This window comes from Rhinoraja longicauda, chromosome 2, assembly GCF_053455715.1.
Source record: "Rhinoraja longicauda isolate Sanriku21f chromosome 2, sRhiLon1.1, whole genome shotgun sequence".
Taxonomy (NCBI): Eukaryota; Metazoa; Chordata; class Chondrichthyes; order Rajiformes; family Arhynchobatidae; genus Rhinoraja; species Rhinoraja longicauda.
In genome coordinates this window covers 98,100,194-98,122,339 of record NC_135954.1, presented here as the reverse complement: position 1 = coordinate 98,122,339, position 22,146 = coordinate 98,100,194, and the positions used below count along the sequence as shown (strand labels likewise).

At 44.2% G+C, this 22,146-nt stretch overlaps 1 protein-coding gene across 2 annotated transcripts in view; it reads right to left on the bottom strand.

The window, feature by feature from the left end:
• The window catches only part of dnajb6b (DnaJ heat shock protein family (Hsp40) member B6b), an 82,671-nt gene extending 61,279 nt beyond the window's left edge, over positions 1-21,392 (bottom strand). The window contains exons 1-2 of one of the 2 annotated variants that reach the window (XM_078424899.1): positions 21,209-21,392; positions 7,083-7,180 (exon numbers count right to left, since the gene is read on the bottom strand). In XM_078424899.1, the coding sequence (XP_078281025.1) occupies positions 7,083-7,147 (65 nt within the window). In that variant the 5' untranslated portion in view covers positions 7,148-7,180; positions 21,209-21,392. The remainder of the gene's footprint in view (positions 1-7,082; positions 7,181-21,208) is intronic. The other variant, XM_078424908.1, reaches the window with a different exon arrangement.
• Between the last annotated feature and the right edge of the window lie 754 nt (positions 21,393-22,146).

Genomic DNA, 22,146 nt, shown 5'->3' with positions numbered 1-22,146 from the left:
AAACATTACCAATGATCTGTCATGAATCAACCACATTGAAGCAACAGGCAAGACAGCTAACCAATGCCTTCATCTCCTCAGGAGACCGAAAAAAAATCAGCCTAGCTCCAATAACTTCTACAAGATCAGCATCTTCCTATCTTATCAGGCTTCTGAACTGTCCTTTCCATTTGCTAGGGTGTGGTCCAATTCTCCCAACCTCATTGCAGCCATTGGACTTTGGCTCTGGAACGATTGCGCTATAATGCTGATAATTTTATTCTGCATGCTATCCAAACAAATAAGATACAACAAATAAATATATTCAAACCAAACTCAAAATACAAAAGGTAGAGCAAAGGGAAAGATAAGGGTTTTCACTGTACCTTGGTACACATGACAATAAAACCTAACCATAAAGGTGGTAAAAATAGCACACGGCATGTCTGGCTTCATCAGCCGTGACAAAGAATACAAAACTTAAAACATTATTTTATAATTTTACCAAACATTCATCAGGTCACAACTGGGCATTAAGCAGTTTTGACCACCACACTAAAGGAAAATAGTGACTGCCCAAGAAGTGACAGAAGATTAAGAGGATGTAGCCTGGATTGGAGCATCTCTGTTTATAACAAGAAATTGAAAGAATGGGTTTATTTGCCTGCAGCAGAGGAAGCAAAGGAAACATAGAAAATAGGTGCAGAAGGAGGCCATTCAGCCCTTCGAGCCAGCACCGCCATTCATTGTGATCATGGCTGATCCTCCACAATCAGTAACTCGTGCCTGCCTTCTCCCCATATCCCTTGATTCCACTAACCCCTAGAGCACTATCCAGCTCTCTCTTCAATCCATCCAGTGATTTGGCCTCCACTGCCCTCTGTGGCAGTGAATTCCACAAATTCACAACTCTCTGGGTGAAAATGTTCCTTCTCACCTCAGTTTTAAATGGTCTCTCCTTTATTCTAAGACTGTGGCCCCTGGTTCTGGATCCCCCCAACATTGGGAACATTTTTCCTGCATCTAGCTTGTCCAGTCCTTTTATAATTTTATATGTCTCTATAAGATCCCCTCTCATCCTTCTAAACTCCAGTGAATACAAGCCCAGCCTTTTCAATCTTTCCTCATATGACAGTCCGCCATCCCAGGGATCAATCTCGTGAACCTACGCTGCACTGCCTCAATTACAAGGATGTCCTTCCTCAAATTAGGAGACCAAAACTGAACACAATACTCCAGATGTGGTCTTACCAGGGCCCTATACAACTGCAGAAGAACCTCTTTACTCCTATACTGAAATCCTCTGGTTATTAAGGTCAACACGCCATTAGCTTTCTTCACTGCCTGCTGTATCTGCACACCAACTTTCAGTGACTGGTGTACAAGGACACGCAGGTCTCTCTGCACTTCCCCCTTACCTAACCTGACACCATTGAGATAATAATCTGTAGCCTTGTTTTTGCCACCAGTGGGTAACTTCACATTTATCTACGTTATACCGCATCTGCCCACTCACTCAACCTGTCCAGGTCACCCTGCAACCTAACACACTCTTCACAGTTCACACTGCCACCCAGCGTTGTGTCATCTGCAAACTTGCTAGTGTTACTTCTAATTCCTTCATCCAAATCATTAATATATATGGTGAATATGGTGAATAGCCCCAACACTGAGCCTTGCGGCAGTCCACTCGCCACTGCCTGCCATTCATAAAGGACCCCTTTACTCCTACTCTTTGCTTACTGTCTGCCAACCAATTCTCTATCCATGTCAACACTCTACCCCCAATACTATGTGCTCCAATTTTGCTCACCAATCTCCCGTGCGGGACCTTATTAAAGGCTTTCTGAAAGTCTAGATACACTACATCCACTGGCTCCCCTTCATCCATTTTACTTGTCACATCCTCAAAAAAATCCAAAAGATTAGTCAAGCATGGTTTCCCTTTCATAAATCCATGCTGACTTGGACGTATCCTTTTACTGCTATCAAAATGCACCGTTATTACCTCTTTAATAATTGACTCCAGCATCTTCCCCACCACCAATCTCAGGCTAACTGGTCTGTAATTCCCCGTTTTCTCTCTCTGTCCTTTCTTGAAAAGCGGGATAACATTAGCTATCCTCCAATCTACAGGAACTGAACCTGAATCCATTGAACATTGGAAAATGATCACCAATGCGTCCACTATTTCTAGAGCCATCTCCCTGAGTACCCTGGGATGCAGACCATCAGGCCCTGGGGGTTTATCAACCTTCAGTCCCATCAGTCTACCCAATACTATTTCTCGCCAATGCAAATTTCTTTCAGTTCCTCTACCCCTCTAGATCCTCTGTCCTCTAGTACATCTGGGAGATTGTTTGTGTCTTCCTTAGTGAAGACAGATCCAAAGTACCTGTTCAACTCTTCTGCCATTTCCTTGTTAATAATAATAATTTCACCCGTGTCTGCCTTCAAGGGACCCACATTTGTCTTTGCTAATCTTTTTCTCTTAACATATCTAAAGAAGCTTTTACTGTCCTTTATATTCTTGGCTAGCTTCCCCTCGTACTTCATCTTTCCAGCCCGTATTGCCCGTTTTGTTACCTTCTTTTGTCCTTTGAAAGTTTCCCAATCCTCTGGCTTCCTGCTACTCTTTGCTGTGTTATACATCTTTTCTTTTAGTTTTACTCCATCCCTAACTTCCCATGTCAGCCACGGTTGCCTCTTACTCCCCTTAGAATCTTTCTTCCGCTTTGGAATGAAATGATCCTGCATCTTCCGGATTATGCCCAGAAATTCCTGCCATTGCTGTTCCACCGTCATTCCTGCTAGGACCCCTTTCCAGTGAACTTTGGCCAGCTCCTCTCTCATGCCTTCATAGTCCCCTTTGTTCAACTGCAACACTGATACTTACGATTTAACCTTCTCCCTCTCAAATTGCAGATTAAAACCAATCATATTATGATCATTACCTTTGTTACATGCCAGCTTTAGCTCCTGCTGCAACTTACACCCGGGCTACTATTTGGGGGTCTGTAGACAACTCCAATTAATGTCTTCTTACCTTTACAATTCCTCAACTCTATCCACAGTGACTCTACCTCATCAGTCCCTATGTCACCCTTCGCAAGGGACTGAATTTCGTCCTCACCTACAGAGCTACCCCACCTCCTCTGCCCACCTGTCTGTCCTTTCTACAGTATGTATAACCCTGAATATTAAGTACCCAGGCCCGATCCTCCTGCAGCCACTTCTCTGTAATCCCCACAATGTTATATCTACCAATCTCTAACTGAACCTCAAGGGCCTGTCCCACTTAGGCGATTTTAAGGCGACTGCCGGCGACTAGGCTGTCGCCGACAGTTCACCGGCCGGGGTGTCGCGGGCATGATCGTGAGGAGTCTTCCAAGAATCGTAGTGGATCTCAGGGCGTCGCTGAGAAATCATCTGGAGTGAAATTTCTCGGCGACAGCTGGCAAGTCGCCAGGTATCGTTGTTTATTGCAGGCGCTGTCACATGCCGTCCCCAGGTTTGTTAGTTTCTCTTAGATGCATTTAGAAGCACATAATACTAAAATAAGTAAAGTCATTTCAAGATACCATAAAATACTTGTGTTTAACCAATTTATTTACCATCAGGACATTTGACAGGTAGATTGGATGGTCAGGTAAGCGTAGGAATTTTTGTGATTTTTATGGCCATCAGCGATCACATTTAAAGTAGGCTCCCAACCCAGATATGCAACCCAGAAACCAGATATGCATCTCCCGTACATTTTCAAAGAATGCCCACACACGTTTCACAAAAATCCATTTAACCACTTTTTAAATTAAATTTCTTAATACTGCCATTAGTAAACTGGAAGTCAATCCAGTTTATGCCTTGTTACCGTGAAGCTTGGTTTTTAAGTAACCCATACAAGATGTTATAGTTCAAAACTCTCAAGTACTTACCGACTTGTCAGTGATTTCAGCGAAAATTAGGACACCGGAGAAGCATTGACAGCATGGGAATTTCGCGATGTTTCCAAAGACGGTGTAATCTCGACCTGACTCGGCATTGTCATGGTCATTGTCGCCGGGTAAAAGAAAATTTCGGCGATCTGCTACGACTTTGACAGTCGCCGGCAGTCACCTAAAAAAATCGCCTAAGTGGAACAGGCCCTTTAAGCTCATCTACTTTACTTCTTATACTTCGCGCATTCATATACAATACTTTTAATTCCTTACGCATCTCACCTTTCACATCGATTCCCATTACTTTTGGCCATACTCTCCTATCCCTTTGTGAGCTTTCTTTCCCGCTTATTCCAGGGTCATTAACTATCCCTTTACTCTTTCCTTTTAACTCCATCCTTGACTATCCCATTTTACACCCCCACCCTATTTAGTTTAAAACCACCAGTGTAGCAGTGGTAAACCTGCCTGCCAGAATGCTGGTCCCCCACCTGTTAAGGTGCAATCTGTCCCTTTTGTACAATTCCCCCTTACCCCAAAACAGATCCCAGTGGTCTAAGAATCTAAATCCCTGCCCCCCTGCACCAGCTACTCAGCCACACATTCAGGTCCCGTATCTCCCTGTTCCTGCCTTCACCAGGATGAGGAACAGGAAGCAAGCCGGAGATGACCACCCTGGAGGTCCTATAGAGGCATAAAAAATTAAGGGGGGAAATAAGTTGGTTTGTATGACATTTTCCCCTACAGAGGGAATGTTTAAAACAAGGCGGCACGGTAGCGCAGCGGTAGAGTTGCTGCTTTACAGCGAATGCAGCGCCGGAGACTCAGGTTCGATCCTGACTACGGGTGCTGCACTGTAAGGAGTTTGTACGTTCTCCCCGTGACCTGCGTGGGTTTTCTCCGAGATCTTCGGTTTCCTCCCACACTCCAAAGACGTACAGGTATGTAGGTTAATTGGCTGGGTAAATGTTTTTTTAAAAATTGTCCCTAGTGTGTGTAGGATAGTGTTAATGTACGGGGATCACTGGGCGGCACGGACTTGGAGGGCCGAAAAGGCCTGTTTCCAGCTGTATATATATGATATGATATGATAAGAGGACATGGGCTGGTGGCTAGAGGAGGATGGTCAGGTACAGATCTGAGAGGAAACTCCCCCCCACAGCACTTCAAATCTAGAATGTGCCATCCGCATGTATCTAGACAAGCACCTGAATCAAATGCAGGTAAATGAAACCAGTCTAGATAAGCACAGGCGAACCAAGAAAACATGTCTATATCGCACTTTTCCATAAAGCGAAACCACGCCATTTGCACATGTATCAAGAGTTGAAAAAAATTGGGACATTTACTTATTCTTCCCCCACAGATTCTGAGTTTGCAAACTTTTTGGCATTTCAATTTTTTTGGTGGCAATTAGTGATTTCTCCCAGATGTCTTTAACCTTAGGGTCACGTATACATTAGGTATCGCTGTACTGTACAAATGTGATTCTATGAAACTAGATGTCCAACTCATTTAATCAGAATGAAGAACCGCACGTCAAGTTAAGTTTATTGTCATATGCACAATTACAGCGAGTTACAGAAGCTATGAAAATCTTTGTGGCACAGAAATGGTGGTAACAATTAATGTGCTAACAAATAATTTATTATTTGACAATTGTTCTGTGGGGAGGTTGGAGGCATAACTTGCTCAGTATATTATAGAAAACTGTTGGGTGTATTTTGGAATTTGCACAGGGTAACACAAGTGGGATCATGAAAACATTGGCATGGATTGAAAATGAGTTAAAAAACAAGCAGATATTTAGCTCACTTTCAGGATGGCATTAAATTAACATCATCATATTACATAGAATAGTACAGCAAAGGAACAGACCCCTTGAGGACACAATATTTGCGCTGAACATGTCAAGTTGATCTTAACTCAAACTGAAAGTAGACACAAAATGTAGAGTAACTCAATGGCACAGGCAGCATCTCTGGAGAGAAGGAACGGGTGACGTTTGGGTCGAGACCCTACTTCAGGCAGAGAAAGGGAAAGAGAAACAACAGAGATAGTTGCTGATGTAGAGAGATATAGGACAAATCAATGAAAGATACGCAAAAAAGTAACTATGATAAAGGAAACAGGCCGAGGTGAAAACGAATATAGACAATGAGACTCAACAATATGACTGAAGTTAGTACAACTTGGGTGGGGGAGGTATGGAGAGAGGGGGATGCAAGGGTTACTCATCCCAAACTGATCTCACTCACATGTACACAATCCATATCCTTCTATTCCTTGCACTTCCATGTGCCTATCTAAAAGCCTCTTAAATGCCACAATATTAAGAAACAAATTGCCATTTCTATTTTTATATGTGCAAAATTAGACAATTGTATTCTAAAAAATTGCAATACCCTTTGTCTGAAAAAGATACTAAGTACAAATAATTAGAAAGTCAAATTATTTGTTAGCCTGTGCCATAAGAAACAGTATTTTCTACAGCAGATGCTCAAGGCTCTGAATCAACAAACAATCGTGTTTTGGCCTGCTTAACCAAAGAAATTTGCTTTCAAATGGGTATGTAAAAAGATAAGAAACCCAAAATACCATAAACATCCAATGAGAAAACAGTGGGTAGAGTCTTAATTCTGCAGTCCGATGAGAAGCCAGCTAGTATATTCTTAATTCTTAAGGCGACTTGTTGGAAGAACTGGGGAGTCCAGATATCAAAGATGCAGGGTAAGGAATTGCTCAATCAGAACTTGCTTGATGCTTACTTATCATGTAAATACTTGAAATTCAATGGTCCAGAAAGCTTTATGCTGTGATGGTATATTTAGATTTAGTTTTTTTTTAAGCATATGCCAAATCCATTGGGGGGGGGGGGGGGGGGGGGGGGAGACTTCAAAATGAAGCACAAGATTCAGAGAAATATACTAAATTGTGCAAGTAGCTTAACAAGGCAGCACCTGCTTCATTTGAAGAATGTATTTAGAATGAGACAAGTTTGTTTTAAAGCAAAAAAATAAAAAGGAAGAGGATAAAACAGAGTACAAAGTTAATTAAACACTTACACAAGGAACCATTTTTTTTTGCCTTCTAAAGACTTGCTTAAAATCAGTCCAAGATGCTTTAACAATGTTAATATAAAATTAGCGTACAGTGTAGACTTACGATTTTTTAATTTCTTCCGGAGAAGCATTTTTGGGTACGCCTAATACCTGGTAGTAGTCCACCATCTTTAACGACGTAGTTCTTTAAGATGGAAAACCCTACAATGATAGAATTTAAAGTTAGAAATTTTATTTCAGTAGTAATGTATTTTTTCATCAGAGAAATAGGTTGACAAATTCTTAGCTCTTTCCATATCATGCATTGATTCAAAAATCAGTGGCAAAACCTAAATGTCTGTACAATACCTGGTCATGTCAGCACAAATAACTGCTATCATTTTGAACTATTTCAAGATCAGCATTTACTATCTCTCAAGCTGTTACCAACTTTATATTATTAAATGCAATTTATAATATTCTACTGAACAAAGATTAAGAATTTGACATTGCATTGAAACAACTAATTCCAGTAATACTGAAATATCTTTAAGAAATTCCCAGACTGTTCACTTAGAAGGGAATTAGAGTACAGGTGTTCCCCAGCTTACGATGTCTCGACTTGCGATAGTGCAAATGGCAGCGACCCGTAGCTAACCGCCGCTCACTTCAGGCCACGTGATCGCGTGTATTACAATGCATTTCGACTTGCAATACTTTCGGTTTCCGATGGGTTTCTTGGAATGGAACCTTATTGGAAGCTGAGGAGCACCCGTAACATAAAATGCAGAAAGGAAGAGGAACAATCAACCTAAAGCATAATTTTACATTAAATTCTAATGCAAGACTAGAAAGGCAAGTTAAAGTTAGGTGCACTATTGAAGAAAATCTCTTGGGCAAAGTAGAAGCACTAATTAATTAAGCAGCACTCAATGTAATCAATAGACTACACAAAAGATGAAACACCAGCATTAAAAATTAGCCACTCAAATCATACCTCAGTTTAACTTGACACAAGGGGCCGTACGTTTTGTGATACAAATAATCGTCCTGTGGAATTTATTGAACGTCTGCTAATTAATCAACATCTGGTACAAGTGCTTATTACTTTTCAAATTTATTAACCTTGGTGAACTCTGAAGTCAGGTCAATTGCCAACAAATAATTATTTTTATTTGCATCAATTGTGAACAGCTCAAAATTTGACTTCCACTATTACAGGAAATACCAAATTTATTGTAAAGCAATAAGTTGTGTCACTGCACCTCAAAAGTAACTCAAAGATCAAAGTACTCGAGCATGATTATGCCTAATGTACAGCGAGATTGACGAAACTGCGTGCAAAAAGGAATTTCACTGTGCCTAGGCACGTGACAAAAAAGTACCACTGAATCACACCCTTGTGTAATTTCTCCAGCACTTTTCCAAAATAAGATCACCAAAACGGAACTGATTTGTTGTGCGTTGATCGTGAAAATGCTGGGCACAACTACCTATCTAACCAAGCAAAAATATGGAACCTTCCATCTAGAACGTTCAAAAAGATGGCACAATGCTCTTAAGTATTTTCTTTGAAAACCGATCAAAAAATTTAATGACAAGAATTATAACTATGATATCAAAATGTTAGGTGGAATGCCAGTATAAACTAGGGTGACTGGTTATGACGTTTTCTTCATGACCATAAGTCTATTTTTAAATGATTGCTATGAATGAGATCGTCATTGGATGATAAGAAAACTAAGTGCCAAGGATGAAATTAGAACCGCAAGATATCTTGTTCTATTTATAAAGAGTTTGCAAGAATTCAAGCATGTCAGATAACATTTTAGGGAAGTAAATGTACAAGAGACAAATGCAACAGAACTCTGCATACTGCATACATGTTATTGGCCAGGCCTATGTGATGAAGCTTTCAATATTTGGCTCACATGTTATGAGCTCCCAGTTGTATAGCCATTCAATAGTGTTAATTAAAGTGCTTGCCAAACAGCTTTTGCCAGCATTAACAAGTGACACAAGAATTTAACATAGCAAAGAAGAGTGGGAAGACAGAGGATTGGGACTCTTTTAAAGAGCAACAAAAGTTAACTAAAAAGGCAATACGGGGAGAAAAGATGAGGTACGAGCCAATAATATAAAGGAGGATAGCAAAAGTTTTTTTAGGTACGTGAAGAGGAAAAAAATAGTCAAGGCAAATGTGGGTCCCTTGAAGACAGAAGCAGGGGAATTTATTATGGGGAACAAAGAAATGGCAGACGAGTTAAACCGTTACTTTGGATCTGTCTTCACTGAGGAAGATACACACAATCTCCCAAATGTTCTAGGGGCCGGAGAACCTAGGGTGATGGAGGAACTGAAGGAAACACATTAGGCAGGAAATGGTTTTGGGTAGACTGATGGGACTGAAGGCTGATAAATCCCCAGGGCCTGATGGTCTGCATCCCAGAGTACTTAAGGAGGTGGCTCTAGAAATAGTGGAAGCATTGGAGATCATTTTTCAATGTTCTATAGATTCAGGATCAGTTCCTGTGGATTGGAGGATAGCAAATGTTATCCCACTTTTTAAGAAAGGAGGGAGAGAGAAAACGGGTAATTATAGACCAGTTAGTCTGACATCAGTGGTGGGGAAGATGCTGGAGTCAATTATAAAAGACGAAATTGCTGAGCATTTGGATAGCAGTAACGGGATCATTCCGAGTCAGCATGGATTTACGAAGGGGAAATCATGCTCGACAAATCTACTGGAATTTTTTGAGGATGTAACTAGGAAAATTGACAGGGGAGAGTCAGTGGATGTGGTGTACCTCGACTTTCAGAAAGCCTTCGACAAGGTCCCACATAGGAGATTAGTGGGCAAAATTAGGGCACATGGTATTGGGGGTAGGGTACTGACATGGATAGAAAATTGGTTGACAGACAGAAAGCAAAGAGTGGGGATAATTGGGTCCCTTTCGGAATGGCAGGCAGTGACCAGTGGGGTACCGCAAGGTTCGGTGCTGGGACCCCAGCTATTTACGATATACATTAATGACTTAGACGAAGGGATTAAAAGTACCATTAGCAAATTTGGGGGGTAGTGTGAATTGTGAGGAAGATGCAATAAGGCTGCAGGGTGACTTGGACAGGTTGTGTGAGTGGGCGGATACATGGCAGATGCAGTTTAATGTAGATAAGTGTGAGGTTATTCACTTTGGAAGTAAGAATAGAAAGGCAGATTATTATCTGAATGGTGTCAAGTTAGGAGGAGGGGGAGTTCAACGAGATCTGGGTGTCCTAGTGCATCAGTCAATGAAAGGAAGCATGCAGGTACAGCAGGCAGTGAAGAAAGCCAATGGAATGTTGGCCTTCGTAACAAGAGGAGTTGAGTATAGGAGCAAAGAGGTCCTTCTACAGTTGTACCGGGCCCTGGTGAGACCGCACCTGGAGTAGTGTGTGCAGTTTTGGTCTCCAAATTTGAGGAAGGATATTCTTGCTATGGAGGGCGTGCAGCGTAGGTTCACTAGGTTAATTCCCGGAATGGCGGGACTGTCGTATGTTGAAAGGCTGGAGCGATTGGGCTTGTATACACTGGAATTTAGAAGGATGAGGGGGGATCTTATTGAAACATAAGATAATTAGGGGATTGGACACATTAGAGGCAGATAACATGTTCCCAATGTTGGGGGAGTCCAGAACAAGGGGCCACAGTTTAAGAATAAGGGGTAGGCCATTTAGAACGGAGATGAGGAAGAACTTTTTCAGTCAGAGGGTGGTGAAGGTGTGGAATTCTCTGCCTCAGAAGGCAGTGGAGGCCAGTTCGTTGGATGCTTTCAAGAGAGAGCTGGATAGAGCTCTTAAGGATAGCGGAGTGAGGGGGTATGGGGAGAAGGCAGGAACGGGGTACTGATTGAGAGTGATCAGCCATGATCGCATTGAATGGCGGTGCTGGCTCGAAGGGCTGAATGGCCTACTCCTGCACCTATTGTCTATTGTCTATTTTACCCTTCGAATGGATAGGGTCTGGAATAAACGGTAGGAGTAGCCATGATAGCAGATTTAATTGTCCTGTTCTGAAAATGGATGGATACATTTTTGAAAGGAAGGATGTGGTGACAAGGGAGTTGAGTAATCAGCAGTCACAAACCTGATATTCAAGCAATTTTGTTTTATCTCCCTTGGCTTCATTTATGTGCAACGGTCAGTAATGTTCTGCAACCCTAAAGCTCCTTCTGGCTGTACCATTATTCAGCAACATTCACTATCACAATCACAATAAAACTTTATTAGCCAAGTATGTTTTGCAACATACAAGGAACTTAATTTGCCATACAGTCATAACAATAAAAAGCAACAGGACACACAAAATACATTTTAACATGAATATCCAGCACAGTGACTCCTCCACATTCCTCATAGTGATAAAAGGTGAAAAAAAGTTCAATCTCTCCCTTCTTTGTCCTCCAGTGGTCGGGGGCTCTAACCTTCCGTTGACGGGATGATCTTGACTCCTGTAGCCGGCGGCGAGCTTTCCTCGTCGGGGCGATCAAGCTCCTTCATCCGGGGGGGGGGGGAGGGGGGATCTCAGCTCCCCCGCGCCGGCAATCTACCCTGGGTCAGGACCAGTCGAGCCTCGTGCAGCTTTTGGAGCTCCCAACCGGTCTCAACCCGAGACTGAGCTCTGATGTTAAAGTCCGCAGGCCGCATTGAAGCTTCGATCCCAGGCAAGGGATCGCAGGCTCAGATGATAAGTCCACGCCCCCACGGGAACTCAAGGTCAGTCCCAGGCAAGACCTCCGGCTCCGTGATGTTAGGTCGCAGAGCGACCAGAGATACGATCCGGAAAACAATCGCATCTCCAGCAAGGTAAGAGATTGAAAAAAAGTTTTCCCCGACCCCCTCACATTAAAAAAAAACAGAGAACATTTACACAAACTTTTAAAACTTACCAAAAATAACAGAGTTTGAAAAGGACAGACAGACTGTAGGCGAAGCAGCCATCGTGCGGCGCCCCCTGGTGGTATCAAGTCAAGTGGAGTGGAGATCATATATACAACTATGGGGAGGTACCAGTACACAAATCTTGCACTCAGCAGCATGACATGCACATCGACTTAGACAACACAAAATCAAATAATACACAAATTCTGCAAGACAGTAAAAAAAAAAAAGAAAAACAAGACATTTGTGCAAAACACAATTAGAAAACCATGTAGTGCAAGAGATGGTCTGTCCTGTAACATTGATGAGACAATATGGGTTGTGTGGGTCAAATGTATGCAACTTCAGGCTTCTGTACCTTGATACCTGCGTTCTTGAGGCAGCACTTCATATAGATGCTTTAGATGGTGGGGTGGGCTGTGCCTGTGATGGACTGGATGGAGGCCAAACATCTTGCTTCAAAGAGGTTTAAATGCTTAAGCTCATGTTTTGGAAGGACTTGTGTTTACATTTGCCGATCTTTCTCATCCCGTTGTATTAATACAACACCAAGCAGAACAGCATATCGCAGAGGAGATAGTTATATTTTAGTTTCAAATTTTAGTTTGTTGCAGCAGATTGGAGAGAGAATTCAATCAATTGCCTCTTGATTCAAACACTCAAAATAAGATTTTATTTGGATAGTTTAATTCAAATTAGATTTCATCTTATGATAGAATTTCAAAGGAATCAAGTTTAATAATAAAATTGAATCACATAGCAGCCGATTCCAATTGCGATTGTACCAGTTGTAGATCCTATCGCCAATCCAAAACTAGACACAAAATGCCGGAGTGACTCAGCGGGTCAGGCAGCATCTTGGAAGAGAAGGAATAGGTGATATTTTGGGTCAAGACCCTTCAGACTGATGATGGGGAGGGGGCGGGACAAACGGATGTAGTCGGAGACAGGAAAACTAATGGGAGAACTGGGAAAGGGGAGGGGATAGAGAGGGGAAGCAGCGAGTACCTGAAGTTAGAGAAGTCAATGTTCATACCACAGGGGTGTAAACTGCCCAAGCAAAATATGAGGTGCTGTTCCTACAATTTGTGCTGGGCCTCACTCTGACAATGGAGGAGGCCCAGGACAGAAAGGTCAGATTGGGAATGGGAGGGGGAGTTGAAGTGCTGAGCCACCGGGAGATCAGGTTGGTTGAGTCGGAATGAGCAGAGGTGTTCAGCAAAACGGTCGCCGAGCCTGCGCTTGGTCTCACCGATGTAGGGAAGTTGACATCTGGAACAGCAGATACAATAGAGAAGGTTGGAGGAGGTGCAGGTGAACCTCTGCCTCACCTGGAAAGACTGTTTGGGTCCTTGGATGGAGTCGAGGGGGGAGGTAAAGGGGCAGGTGTTGCATCTCTTGCAATTGCAGGGGAAAGGGTGGTTTGGGTGGGAAGGGACGAGTGGACCAGGGAGTTTCGGAGGGAACGGTCTCTGCGGAAAGCAGAAAGGGATGGAGATGGGAAGATGTGGCCGGTAGTGGGATCCCATTAGAGGTGGCAGAAATGTTGGAGGATAATTTGTTTATGCGACGGCTGATGGGGTGGAAGGTGAGGACAAGGGGAACTCTATCCTTGTTACGGATGGGGGGAGGGGCAGCAAGAGCAGAGGTGCAGGGTATTGAGGAGACCCTAATGGAAGAGGAGAACCCCCGTTTCCAAAAGAATGAGGACATCTCCGATGCCCTTGTATGGAACACCTCATCCTGGGCGTAGACGGAGGAATTGGGAGCAGGACAGAGTTTTTACAGGAAACAGGGTGGAAAGAGGTGTAGTCAAGATAACTATGGGAGTCAGTGGGTTTGTAGTAGATGTCGGTCACTAGTCTGTCTCCTGCGATGGAAATGGTGAGATCCAGAAACGGTAGGGAGATGTCGGTGATGGTCCAAGTGTATTTAAGAGCAGGATGGAAATTAATGGTGAAATTGATGAAGTCAGTGAGTAGCACCAATGCAGTCATCAATGTAGCGGAAGTAGAGTTCGGGGATAGGGCCAGTGTACGCCTGGAACAGGGAATGTTCGACGTACCCTACAAAGAGGCGGGCATAGCTAGGGCCCATGCGAGGTCCCTAGCTTTTTTCCTACCAATCCAAAACTATGGTATGACTATGTTGCAGGATGGACCGCTTTACTACTTTGTACAGTAGATGCAGTCACAATCCTCGATCTGACTTATGTGCCTTTGAAGTAGCAGCCAGCCATTCGGCCACTGACGCCTCATCCACCTTTCATTTCGGTCGTATCTGATCTCAACTGCCAACTTATCTGTAGAACTTTCATGCACGAAACATAGAAATCAGAGATGGTGTCCCACACTACTGAAGCACAATTAAAATGTTTGCCCTCAATTTTCAGATTTAGATTAAACCAAACCTGTGAATACACAGGTAAAAATTGATGCCTCAAACATAAAAGGATGGAGAAAGGCAAGATAATAGCTGGTGACCAACACCACTGTTGATTCAAAGCAACGGTTTATGCTGGGTACGATATTTTGACCAGATATTCCCTACAATTAAAGTGACCAAATAAATCAGATTTCTAAAATAACAATTTATGGGGAAAATGAAAGTCATCTGAATTGGAATCAAAGCCAGAGAACAGATACTGGATTTCGGCCCAATTCAGCCACACCTGCAGACGGCCAAGTCCCTCTTAACATTTCCAAGCCACATAAATGTTGCAATTGTACCCATCTCAATCACTTTCTCCAGCTCAGCACATTCCACAATTCCACACCCTTGGTGTAGCAAAAACTGCCCTTCAGATACTCATATTCCACTGACTTTATGTTCATGTTGTTGCACTTATCTATGCCTTTCACGAGTTTACAAACCTCCATCATCCCTCAGCCTTCCTTTGCCCCAGGTAAAACAGTCCCAACCTGTCCAGTTCTCGCTCTAAATCAAGCCCTCCATACCTGGAATATTCTTGTGAATCATTTCCACAACCTCTAGCTTAATAATATCCCCCATATAGTAGAATGATAAAAACAGCACAATACTTCATTCAAGTGCTGTCAAACCAACATCTTGTATTCACTACCTGTTTACCCATGTTGTCACTTTCAAGGAACTACGTACTTGTACACGTAGGTCTCTGTTCCACAACACTTCCAAGGGCCCCACCATTCATTATGTCCTGCCCAGTCTTAGCTTACCAAAATTATAGTCCTTTCCCTCAACCAGTTGTGAAGCACTGTAGTCTTGTTCAGGAGTAAACACAAATGTAAAACACTACTTTGCTGCACGGACGCAAACATCTTTACCCTTCACTCATCGTCCCATAAAATTCTCATGAGTTTTTTCCAATTACAAGAACAAGTCAAACAGTGTCGCAGAATGCAGTGTCGTATTGCAGACACAAGGATTTTTGTGACCTCAATAATTGAAGCATAACCTCTATTAATTCCCCTCGGCATTAAGCAACATTCAATTCTTATTAATATTCCTTATTTTCCCTTACAACAATCAACTTCCCCCTCCACATTCCAATTCTCCCACCAGTCACATGGATCAGAGGTAAGGGGTTACAATAGGCACTTAGCCCTACAGCCAGCATACTTTGAGACACAGTGAGAACAGAAGCACCAGAGGGAACCCCATGCACACACAAGAATAATGTGCAAACTCCACATGAACAGCACCCGGAGTCAGGATTTAACCTGCGTCATGGGAGCTGGTAAATAGTTGCTCTGCCCAAACTGCATACAGTAGCTGATACTGATCTTTTGTGGTTCATACTCTAGGACAGCTAGATCCTTGGATCCCAAGAGTTCTGCAATGTCATTTTTTGCATTTATGGTTTTGCAAGGTTATACTCAAATTGCCAGATCTTTGCCCTTTCACTGAAGCTAACAATATTCCCATCTCGTCTCCTCACATCATCTTCATAAACTTACTTACTCCCTTTCCCATCTTTGTGTTATATCTAACAATACCTCAAAATAGGTCTAAATAGAGTCTCAAAATAAACTACAGGCTCGGGGCTGTATGATTAATGGCACCAGTATTAATGGGATTAGTAATTAGGGAGAAGCCTTGAAGTGGGCAAGCCCCAGCAGTCAGCTTCACTGTTGGTGCATGAAAAGACAACAACTGGAAAATGGGGGAGGTCCAAATTGAGAATGCAAGTGGATACCAGTCTTCTTCATTCTTACCTCAAACCTGAGACGATCTACAATTTCACTCCTCATATTCAAATGCACACTCTTTCAACAATCGTCCTTGGGCTCACGGATCTGGATTTTAAGATTTCAAGTTTGCAACCTCCAAGAAATGTGCACTCCTTCCATTTGGGAGTTTCAATGAGCCCAACAGAATTGCTCTTCCATTGAAGGCTTTACAATTTGATGCCAAATCTTTGAAATTTCTCCCTACAATTCTCCATTTCACTCTAAGACTAGCAATCTTTCCCTAACCAAGTCTCTGGCTATTGCACCCCCCCCCCCCCCCCCCCCCCTATGGTTTGATTGTTATGTTTGGTAGTGCAGGTGAATTGATTTTGGATGTTTTGGTAGGAAGGTATACAAAAGCAGCTGCAAGTTAGGGAGGACCAGGGCTAAACTTTAACATGTCCAAGTTAAACTGGTTGACACAAGGTGGCTCATTTCCCATACAAAACTTGAAACAGATGGCCACACTGTGTCCAAACACAGATGTGTGAAATTCCTTGAAAAGAGGAGCTAGGCCTCTAGTTGTAACAAATATTTTTGTACAGAAGGATAGTTACTGTATGACATTAATCAGGACCACAGCCGTTTCCCAAACTAATTAGGATTTCTTCATTCATCCTCTCCACACCATTCCAAAACTAGTTCAAGCTTCCAAAAAGTTATTTTTTTTAATCGCGGGATATTACAAAGTAACTAAAATGTATATTGTATATATCATAACACACAAAGCTTTAGAATGGGGAGGTGTCACCCTGAGAGGATGAAGTGCAATCTTCTACTTTGTAGAATTGTGGCTTTAACTAGGCTATTTTTTAGATTTATCATATCATATCATATCATATCTATACAGCCGGAAACAGGCCTTTTCGGCCCTCCAAGTCCGTGCCGCCCAGCGAATCCCGTACATTAACACTATCCTACACCCACTAGAGACAATTTTTTTAAAACTTTTGCCCAGCCAATTAACCTACACACCTGTACGTCTTTGGAGTGTGGGAGGAACCCGAAGATCTCAGAGAAAACCCACGCAGATCACGAGGAGAACGTGATTTGAATGCAACATCTCTAAGTTTGCGGATGACACGAAGCTGGGTGGCAGTGTTAGCTGCGAGGAGGATGCTAGGAGGCTGCAGAGTGACTTGGATAGATTAGGCGAGTGGGCAAATGCATGGCAGATGCAATATAATGTGGATAAATGTGAGGTTATCCACTTTGGCGGCAAGAACAGGAAAGCAGAGTATTACCTGAATGGTGACCGATTGGGAGAAGGGGAGATGCAACGTGACCTGGGTGTCATGGTGCACCAGTCATTGAAAGCAAGCATGCAGGTGCAGCAGGCAGTGAAGAAAGCGAATGGTATGTTGGCATTCATAGCAAGAGGATTTGAGTTTAGGAGCAGGGAGGTTCTGCTGCAGTTGTACAGGGCCTTGGTGAGACCGCACCTGGAGTATTGTGTGCAGTTTTGGTCTCCTAACCTGAGGAAAGACGTTCTTGCCTTAGAGGGAGTACAGAGAAGGTTCACCAGATTGATCCCTGGGATGGCGGGACTTACATATGAGGAAAGACTAGATAGACTGGGCTTGTACTCGCTGGAATTTAGAATACTGAGGGGGGATCTTATAGAAACATATAAAATTCTTAAGTGGTTGGAGAGGCTAGATGCGGGAAGATTGTTCCCAATGTTGGGGGAGTCCAGAACCAGGGGTCACAGCTTAAGGATAAGGGGGAAGTCTTTTAGGACCGAGATGAGAAAACATTTCTACACACAGAGAGTGGTGAGTGGTGCCACAGAAGGTAGTTGAGGCCAGTTCATTGGCTATATTTAAGAGGGAGTTAGATGTGGCCCTTTTTGCTAAAGGGATCAGGGGGTATGGAGAGAAGGCAGGTACAGGCTACTGAGCTGAATGATCAGCCATGATCATATTGAATGGCGGTGCAGGCTCGAAGGGCCGAATGGCCTACTCCTGCACCTATTTTCTATGTTTCTACAAACTCCGTACAGACAGCACCCGTAGTCAGGATCGAACCCGAGTCTCCGGCGCTGCATTCGCTGTAAGGTAGCAACTCTACCGCTGTGCCGCCCACCGTAACTGGCTTGGTAAAATTATAAATTGTCCCTAGAATGTGTAGGATAGTAGTGTGCGGAAATCGCTAGTCAATAGACAATAGACAATAGGTGCAGGAGTAGGCCATTCAGCCCTTCGAGCCAGCACCGCCATTCAATGCGATCATGGCTGATCACTATCAATCAGTACCCCGTTCCTGCCTTCTCCCCATACCCCCTCACTCCGCTATCCTTAAGAGCTCTATCCAGCTCTCTCTTGAAAGCATCCAACGAACTGGCCTCCACTGCCTTCTGAGGCAGAGAATTCCACACCTTCACCACCCTCTGACTGAAAAAGTTCTTCCTCATCTCTGTTCTAAATGGCCTACCCCTTATTCTCAAACTGTGGCCCCTTGTTCTGGACTCCCCCAACATTGGGAACATGTTATCTGCCTCTAATGTGTCCAATCCCCTAATTATCTTATATGTTTCAATAAGATCCCCCCTCATCCTTCTAAATTCCAGTGTATACAAGCCCAATCGCTCCAGCCTTTCAACATACGACAGTCCCGCCATTCCGGGAATTAATCTAGTGAACCTACGCTGCACGCCCTCCATAGCAAGAATATCCTTCCTCAAATTTGGAGACCAAAACTGCACACAGTACTCCAGGTGCGGTCTCACCAGGGCCCGGTACAACTGTAGAAGGACCTCTTTGCTCCTATACTCAACTCCTCTTGTTACGAAGGCCAACATTCCATTGGCTTTCTTCACTGCCTGCTGAACCTGCATGCTTCCTTTCATTGACTGATGCACTAGGACACCCAGATCTCGTTGAACTCCCCCTCCTCCTAACTTGACACCATTCAGATAATAATCTGCCTTTCTATTCTTACTTCCAAAGTGAATAACCTCACACTTATCTACATTAAACTGCATCTGCCATGTCTCCGCCCACTCACACAACCTGTCCAGGTCACCCTGCAGCCTTATTGCATCTTCCTCACAATTCACACTACCCCCCAACTTAGTATCATCTGCAAATTTGCTAATGGTACTTTTAATCCCTTCGTCTAAGTCATTAATGTATATCGTAAATAGCTGGGGTCCCAGCACCGAACCTTGCGGTACCCCACTGGTCACTGCCTGCCATTCCGAAAGGGACCCATTTATCCCCACTCTTTGCTTTCTGTCTGTTAACCAATTTTCTATCCATGTCAGTACCCTACCCCCAATACCATGTGCCCTAATTTTGCCCACTAATCTCCTATGTGGGACCTTGTCGAAGGCTTTCTGAAAGTCGAGGTACACCACATCCACTGACTCTCCCTTGTCAATTTTCCTAGTTACATCCTCAAAAAATTCCAGTAGATTTGTCAAGCATGATTTCCCCTTCGTAAATCCATGCTGAACCTGCCTGCAGTCGGTGGGCCAAAGTGCCTGTTTCTATGCTGTATCTCTAAACTAAATAAGTAATGAATTTTATGGCCCTCCTCTAAACCTTTCAGTCACAAATGAAGTGATGAAAATTGATTTTTATAATGCTAATATAACATGTTTTCTGCAAAGTAAAAATAAGTTTTTCCATACGCTATTACAATACGATAAATGTTGCCGCCAATTGGAGCAAATTCTCAGCTTTGGAATCATCAATTTGTATCGACGTGGCTAACTGAGACAGTGGGTTTAAGTAGACGTCCCTGGGTTTATAGGAAATATTCAGATAGCTTGTCTCCTGATGAAGACAGAGATCCCGAAAAAGGAGAAAAAGAAAAACTCACTGGCACCAATTCCAATACCTCTCCATGTTGCCTGGATATTTATTTCCATCTCTGGAGACAAAATATCTACTGACATTTACAATAAACCTACCAATTCCCACAGCCACCTTAGCTGCACCTCCTCCCAACCAGCTTCTTGAAAGGCCACCTTTGGTGGATGGGAAGGAGCGGGGGTGGGGGGTGTGAAAGGGGTGAGATGGAAGGGGTGGGGGGTGGAGGGGTGGGGATGCTGCACCAGTGCAGGAGGTTGTGGGCCCAACGGGTCCACTTGGTCTAGTTATGTAATAGAAACACATTGACTAGAAACACAGGATCACCAGAAACAAGGAAAACCCATGACTGATTACTCACATTGAACAGTACAGCACAGGAACCGGCTCTTCAGGCCAATGTCCAAACATGATGCCAAGTTAAATTAATCTCCTCTGAACGTGATCCATATCCATCTGCCTATCCAAAAGCCTCGTAAACGCTTCTCTGCCTCCACCACTACTCTTGGCTTCCACCACATCCACCACTCAGGGCAAAAACAAAAGCCCCGCATGTCTTTAAACTAAATTGAAGTTTTAAAAAAAATCTGAAGACGGTACAAAAAGAAAATCTAGTGAGCTAGGCCAGTGAGAAGCAAACCAAGCAGATGTGACCTTTTCAGTTCCTGTGCGCTGGTGAGAAGAGGGGAAGCAGAATGAATAGACTTGATGACATAAACAACCGCAGATGTTGGGATCTTGAGGAAGAACGCAGAGTGCTGGATTAACTCAGCAGGTAAGGAAGAATGGGAGGGAGGGGGAGTTAAATAGACAGACGACGTTTTAAACCGGGCCCCTTATTTAGATTTGGTGGGGTGGGGGGGGGGGGCAGTGATAACACAAAGAGAGTTTAATCACCAAAGTCACAACATGGTTGCAAAATGGCCGGGCTGGCGGGAGGCCCAGCCTGGCAATCCCGTAAAGCCGAGACTGCTGCGGACGGTGAAGAGAATCGGCCGCCACTCCGCAAGTTGGGTGGGAGGGAGGGAGGGAGGGGACAGACGGACGGACTCGTCGGTGTCCCGCCCCAGGCCTGGTGTTTGTAAGGGACGCCAGCAGCCCCCCCCCCCCTTCCCCTTCTGCCACGAAGGACAACAGCGAGGGGAGTAAAGGCTGGTCGTCCAACGCCGGGCGGCCTGAGTGCTGGCGCCTGGACCTTCCCTCTTCCTCCTTTCTCCCGCTCCCATTTTGTCGCCCGGGCTCCCATCGGTGCAACGGTTGGTGCCGCGACACCAGAGGGGGGAGGGAAGACTCCTCGCGCTCACCTCCCGAGTCCGCCGCCGCCGTCCTCTTCTTCTCAGCAGCGACACCGCCACCAACACACCGTTTTAGTCGCCGCTGGTAAACGCCACGGAACCGTCCAGAAGCATCCGCCGGCAGCCAACGGAAAGCGAGCGGGGGTGGGGGGGGAGCGGGCGATGGGGGCAGCGACGAGCTTCTGTCCTCACTTCCGCCCCTCTTATTGCGTCGGCGTGACGTCGCCAGTGTAGTCGTGACGTCACCCGGGTGGTCGTGACGTCGGACGGAATTTTCTGGAAAGAAGAAAAAAAACCGCGCGGGGAAGGAGCCGCAGATCGATGCTGGTTTCACACACCGAAGGTGGACACAAACACGCTGGAGTAACTCAGCGGGACAGGCAGCATCTCTGGAGAGAAGGAATGGGCGACATTTCGGGGTCGAGACCCTTCTTGCCTTCTGCCGCCAGTGGGGATGGAAGGAGTCGATGATCCTCCTCACCCCTCCCTCCATCGTAGGTATTCTGCATTAGTCTCCAGTCCACTGTTGTTGCTGTACTTTCCCCCCTTCTGTGACCAGGACGGTGATGACCATCAATACAAGGAACTGCAGGTGCTGGTTTTCAAAAAAAAGACACAAGGTGCTGGAGTAACTCATGGGAGGAGGGAGGTGGTCAGTCAGCATCTGTGGAGGACATGGATTGGTGATGCTTTTGGTTGGGACCATTCTTCAGACAATGCCTTGGGTTAAAACTGAAGACAAACACAAAAAAAAGCTGGAGTAACTCAGCAGAGATCGGACAGCAACTCTGGAGAAAAGGAATAGGCTCTGTTTTGGGTCGAGTTACTTCAGCTTTTTGTGTCTATGTTAGGTTTAAACCAGCATTTGCAGTTCCTACCAACATACAATGTCATGGTTTACCTCAGGCATTGGAGAGGTTGTTCCAGATGTAGTCCAATACACAAGG